At 40.4% G+C, this 6,847-nt stretch overlaps 1 protein-coding gene across 1 annotated transcript in view; it reads right to left on the bottom strand.

The window, feature by feature from the left end:
• The window catches only part of SCAMP1 (secretory carrier membrane protein 1), a 32,770-nt gene extending 28,739 nt beyond the window's left edge, over positions 1 to 4,031 (bottom strand). Inside the window, exon 1 of the mRNA XM_015812696.1 lies at positions 3,975 to 4,031. Coding sequence (XP_015668182.1) covers positions 3,975 to 4,031 — 57 coding nt within the window. The remainder of the gene's footprint in view (positions 1 to 3,974) is intronic.
• Positions 4,032 to 6,847: the final 2,816 nt, after the last annotated feature.

Here is a 6,847-nt window from a genome sequence, read left to right as displayed (position 1 = left end):
AATTTTTATTAATATGGAGAAGATGGATTGTTTATATTTAAAAGAAGCATAGAGTGGTGGAATATAATTTAGGTTTTTAGTAAATTTGTTCTTTTATATTTTACCTACTCATGTAGAATAATATACTTTGTGGAGTTAGAGATATTAATATTTGTTTACTTATATTTGAATATTATCCTGGGATTAGGTTTGGGAAGTCTGGGGGGGTGGGGGGTGGGTTTTCATACAGTATTGTGTAATATTTGTGATGTTTTTTTTCTATGATGAAAATAATAAAAATTTTATATTGAAAAAAAAAGATTTTAGGAATTATACATCACTTCATTAGATGCACTGAGAAAAAATATATGCCTCCATGAAGGAAGAGAGGACACAGAAGAATGAAAGGTCAGAGAGAAATGAAATATAGTATGTGAAGATAATTATAATTATCTATACATAGTGGCCATTGTAAAGGTATACGGGGAAAACCTTGGGAGAGAGGCAAAGAAATGCTGCCTCAGATAAGAGAGAGCATGGCCTGCAGCTGGAAGTGGCTAAGGCAACAGGGGATCTTCTCTAGTTTCTTCAGCTAGGTGGAAGAACTGTATTTTCAGACTTACAAGACTGTTAATGTAGCAATGAAGGAGAATATTTGTAGCTCAGGGTTGAAATGAGGGGTCCTCTCTGAGCTTGCTTGTTTCTTTTCTTGCAGACTTTTCATTACTCTAACTAGGTAACTGATGTTACCTAATTAGGGTAATGAAACATCTACAAGAAAACAAGCAAGCTCAGAGAGCAACAAAGAGCCTCACTGTTAATGTAGGTTTACAATAAAATAGAATTAGCTTATCTGGATGTATTTCTTGTCTGGCCTACCTGGTATGGCTGAGAGCCATTCACAAAACAAGAACTGGGTATGACAGACATAGATATCTTACATTGGGTAATACCATACTTCAGGAATTTAAGATCTAGCCATCAGAAACTCAAGTTGGTATAATAGTTGCTGACTTCCTTCAGGCAAAAATTCCAGCTAAGCTTAAAGATTTGAACAGAAAGAATCAATAAAGGATTTTCACAAGTCTTAAACAACTTTAATATATTTTGAAGAGAAACACGTAAGTTTGAGTTTGGATAACTTTCACTAAAGTTGATGGTGATACATAGTACACCCACCATGAAAAGAAAGAACTGTCCTAAGTGATGAAAGTATAAACAGACAGAATGTCTAAGGATATTAACAGATTAAACGTTCAAGAGCCAAATAGGTTATGCAGACCTAGTTCTCTAAATATGAAAATATACTTGCAGAAATTACTGAGAAAAATATATTCTGAAGTTCGTATGTAATAAATTTACAACTAGAAATACTAACACATTCCAGAAAAGCAATTTGCTTATTACTATTCTGAAGTTCTCTAGGTCAGAGTTCCCCAACTTTTCTGTCTTCGTGGACTGGCGAAGGAAGGAGAGGAGATGGTTCTGCGTGAGCAGCCGGTAAGCGCAAGCCCACCACTCACACAAATGGAGTGTGCATGCATGCGCTCACCCGCTACTTGTGCAAGTGGGGATGCATGTGTGCACAATAGAGTGTGCATGCATGCACTCACACATCATTTCTGCATCCTGTTGCAAACACCTAACAGCCCACTAGTGGACCACAGCCCAGAAGTTGGGGGCCCCTGCTCTAGGTAACTCTATACTTTTCTTCCAAAGTTGACAAATCCTAAGCACTACATTTGTAATAAATACTGTAAGTATTTAAGATAACTAATAATTTAGAACAAAGCAGCTATTAATCAGAAATTCTCTTCATTTACTATTAATTAATGGCATCTCAAAACTATTATCTTTTCTTTAGAGGCTTTAACACTGCCACCTGTTTAAGCCCTTTTGACAATTTTGAAAGGAAGAGAGAACATAATAGAAGTCAGGGTGGATTAAATTAAATGCTTACTTAATCTAGCATTTTCCCCACACAACCAATACAGATGTCTGAAGGAAGTCTATAAATAAGAACATCATAATGACAGCACCTTTCTGCTGGCAAATGAAATAAGAGGCATAGTAGATTGCTTATGATACTGAAAGAACTTTCAGATGCAGACAGCAAAACATGGGATAACTGCTACTCCAGCCCTAATTAGAAGTAATATTTAGGATCATGACTTAGTCAATAATTTATCTAATATTCTAAACAGTCTATCATTACATTCATAGCAATCATTTTATCAGTTTAAGTACACACTGTAAGGTACTAGTTTCTTTTACCTGTTCTGAGCTATACATCATCTTATGCATTTTTCTATTGCTTGCTTTAGTATTGCTTTCTCCCAACTAAAAAAAAAACAAACTTCTCAAATGACTTCAAGTCTCTTTATTATTCTGATTGCCCTTTCTTGCACTATTCCTGCTCTACAGTATTTTCTTAGCCTCAGAATTGTACATGACATTTCAAGTAATAGTTATACCACAGATTTTTTTTAAAGCATTATAGTGTTAGTATTTTATTTTTGGCTACCTTCTTAATGATGTCTGTAACCAATATATATTTTCCACAGTACAATAACTTCATTTCACATTAACCTCTCTTCCAGCCAGTTGGAACACTCTCTCTCTCTCTCTCTCTCTCTCTCTCTCTCTCTCTCTCTCTCTCACGCACACACACACACACACGCACACACACACGCACACACACTGTATATTTATAAAAATGGCAGACCAAATTATTACTTTATTGTTCCTGCTTCCTCCTACTCCATGTTGGGAGAGTCCTGCTTCCTCCTACTCCATGTTGGGAAACCTAATTCCATTCTTGTTATATGACAAGTTCAGAAGCAGGCATCCTATTTTATTCAAACCTGCAAGTTGGTACAGATGCATATATGTACTTATTTCATAATATCTGTATACCACCTTAGTAATAGCTGGCGCATCAATCATGTCCTGACTGCCTACTTGATCCATCTTACATATATGGCCTGGAAACCATATGACTGTAACTTCTGGTTCTACCTTAGACATGAAAGCCACTTGGATGACTATGGGCCACTCTCAGCCCAGGTTACCTCAAGATTATTATTGGGAGAAAACTGGAGGAAGGAGTATTGTATGTTTGCTACCTTGAGTTACTATAAAGAAACAAAGGCGGGATTTTAAAAAATGAATATATAAAATGTGATAATCCTCCAGTTGACCTTACAAAGTGATTATTACCTTGATGTAATCTTTTTACCCTCCCCTGTCAATTCAGCTGCCTTTGCTTTTTAAGCAATTCAATACTTGCAGGCACGTTTGGCCACCTCCCCAAGTAATTCGTAAGCCGTTTAAAAAGTACCAGTCACCAACTCACTGTTTCTTTCTAGATCACTGACTTTTCCTAGACCAGGGGTAGGCAACCTTGGCTCTTTTATGACTCGTGGACTTCAACTCCCAGAATTCCTGAGCCAGCTGTGCTGGCTCAGGAATTCTGGGAGTTGAAGTCCACGAGTCATAAAAGAGCCAAGGTTGCCTACCCCTGTCCTAGACAGATGGGAGGCAGACGACCTTACAAGCGAGGGCCGGAACCTGACAACAGAGGGCAGCACCCTTCTGGCAGATGCAAACCACTGGAGCTTGTAGCATCGGAGGCTACACCCCTCCGCGCACCTGCCACCCTTCCTCTGTTAAACCCCTTTGAGGGGGGGGGACATAGCTAATACAGCCAGGCAGTAGCCGCCTGCTCAGAGAAAGGCAGGGAACAAATGGGGCTTCCTTGGGAGGCCAACGATCAAGCCCGGCGAGATTCCTGTATCCCGGCTAAAGGATGGAAGAAAGCGGGGCGGGACAGGGCGCCGCCCCCCCTGTCGAAGGTAGACTTTGCAAGTATGTCAGCCAGCCCTGAACCAACCGCTCGACCGCCGCCGCCCCCCCCCCACTCCGGCGCAACTCGGCGTGCTACAAGCGGCTGCTCCGCCGAGACCCGGCGTCTCTCTCCCTCCCTCCCTCCTTACCTTGAAAGGGTTGTTAAGGTCTGGGTCCGCGAAAGGGTTGCTGTCGAAATCCGACATAGCGACGGTCAGGCAGGCGCTGCGATGAGCGAATGGCGACCGCCAGCGACTTTAGTCGAGCGCCCCAAAGGCAGCCCCGTCCCTGCCGATGCCAGCCGAGGTAGATCCGGCACGAATCCCCACCCCCCCGAAATCCGGAGGAGCCCGATAGGTTAGCCAGGCCTCCAAGATGGCCGCCCAGGAAATGACGTAAGAGTAGGGACGCGAGGGGGCGGGAAGAAGAATAAAGCGGAGGGGAGATCGGTGAAGGGGTCGTGCTTCTCGTCTTTTTTTTCGGGGGGCGGGCGGGCTGGCGGCGTGTTTCGCATGAACCCCACTTCCCCCTTTCTGTCCCGCGTGTTTAACAAGTACCAGGCAGTTCTCTCTGGCTCTTCCCTACGCCCGCTTGCGGAATGCAGCAGCTTCAAGATCTCCTGCTTTTATTTATGACATTTTCCAGATTTTAGGACTTGGATCCCGATCTCTTTTTGATCACGTGTGTGAAACATTATTTTTAAAAGTTCACTTTTCTCGATGCCGTTTGTATAAAGGTTCTTGCGTTTGTTTAATCTAAAAGCCATACTTGGGGGGGGGAGGGGGAAGCGAAGATAGCTTTATTGCGGCTGTTTTCAAACTTGACAACTTTATGATGTGTGGACTTCAACTCCCAGAATTCTCTAGCCGGCAATTCTGGAAAAGAATTCCCAGATTGGAAAACGCTGCTTTATTGCCCGTGTCTGGCATTTGTCAATTGATACAAACTTTTAACTTAAATGAGTTGTGATTGGTTCTATTCCCTCCCCCCAAACCAACAAGAATCTGGCATTTGTTTTAAGCCTATTGTTTACACAGTTTTTCACATTATATTTAAGACTTGTTTATAATCATTTTTATTAAAGAAATGTTTAATAAAGTAAAAAGATAAAATATAAAGATAATAAACAGAAATAATGAAAACAGAAATTAAAAAGAACAATTGTAAAGGATGGTTGTCTGATCCTGACAATGGTTTTAGATACATTTATATTTTGCCCTAAGTTTCCTTCTTTCCATAAGCTACTGTTTCTAATCTTCAAACCGTAATTCACAAATTCACTTTTCTCTTTTTTTCAGCAAAAAGTCCATAAGGGGTTTCCAGTCACTAATAAATGTAATTGAGCTTTCTATAATCAAATAAATTAATTTTGTCATCTCTGCTACTACTGTCATCTTCACCAACTATTCTTCCATTGTGGATATTTCAGTCTTTCCATTTTTGCACATATAAAAGGCTAACAGCAGTAATGCATATATAAAAGTAATATTCCATGGCTCTTTTCTAATTGACTATCCATTAATCTAGCAGGAAAAGTTCTGCTTTCAGTCAAATGTTGATCTTTAAAATTCTTTGTATCAATATACGTATTTGAACCCAGAAATTTCTAACTTCTTTAAACTCTAAACATGATAAAATTACCCTTCATGTTGTCCCCATTTCCAACAAAAATTTGTAGTACCTTATACATTCTAGACAATTTTAGGGTGATTACCTGTTTTTATGCATCCTAGACACATTAAGCTCTGATTTTAAAAACATATATTTTTGCTAGAACAAATAACTAGAGTTTTTTTTCTTAAAAAGCCATATGTAAGCTATTCACATTTTGTAATGTGGTCAATTCCCCATTTCTAGCCATTGTCATTTCCGCTTTCCTGATAAGATACTATTTTTAGACTTTGAGGCGTCTCAGATGATCAGATTGCTGTCTTTTGACTGAAGTCGTGATCTGAGATGTGAAGAATCTAAAGCAAGGCTGAGTATACTGTAGAAGGGAAAGAACCAGATTAATACCTTGAAAAATAATTGTGGACGTCAAAGGAATAGCTGGCCAAAAGTAACAGCCCAGTAGGCAATGATGGAACTGCCACTGACTGTGAGACTGTGAGAATGGAAGTGGCTGCAAAAACCTAGGCACAGATCTTTTCCAGTGGTGGTGAAATTTGGTGGCAGTGGATTGGTTATTTTTATTTTTTATATGGGCCATATAAGGCTGCTGGGTGGGCTGTATGTAATGCAGGCTGGTCTAAACAATAACTATTGTATTTGTTACTTGAGTTTTTGATGGGGGGAATGGGAATGCCAAAGCCATGTTTTAGTATTAATGCTGTGTTCCTAGATCTCTTATTATATGTTATTTAGTATTCTATATTTCATGGGACTGATAGATCTAGTCCTATCGCAACCTGTGTTCCATTTCCAGCTCTTTCACCTTCACTCCTTACTCTATAATTTCCAAATTCCTTTGCCTCCCTATGTCTGACATAATATTGGTTGACACTATGCAACTTTAACATAGTCCTTGATCTAGAAACTGTGTTTTAAAAATGCTTCCGTCTTCGCTTTCCTTCAAGCTTGCTGCCAGCTGCTATGAAAACAGAGGGAGGGAGCAATGGGTATTTGGGAGGGGAAGTGTGCAGGTGGTGTGAGACTGGAATTGGTGAGAAGCAGGGACTTTTTTTGTCATAGAACGCCCAGAACGGAGTTCTGGCACCTTTTTTGGATGGAACCTTGTAGGGTAGGCAAGGCGGGTTGTATGACGTGTGTGAGTTTCGGCACCTTTTTTTTTTTGTTACAAAAAAAGCACTGGTGAGAAGTGATGGGGAAGCTTAGACTCAGAGAGGTCAATTTGGGTTGTTAACATCTTCAAGGCCAACCGTCCTGGGAACAGCATGCATGAAGGCGGCACTGAGCATCTGGACCCGAGACATTCCCAAAACATCTTCCTGGCCAATGATTGGACTCTGATTGCTTGACTACTGGGGGGGGGGTGGCTCTGGGGTTATTTTCAATTTGTCTT

The sequence above is a fragment of the Protobothrops mucrosquamatus genome, unplaced genomic scaffold (assembly GCF_001527695.2).
Source record: "Protobothrops mucrosquamatus isolate PMUCROS unplaced genomic scaffold, P.Mucros_1.0 scaffold107, whole genome shotgun sequence".
Lineage (NCBI taxonomy): Eukaryota > Metazoa > Chordata > Lepidosauria > Squamata > Viperidae > Protobothrops > Protobothrops mucrosquamatus.
Note: the sequence above shows the minus strand (reverse complement) of the source record. Positions and strands in the feature narration are given on the sequence as shown.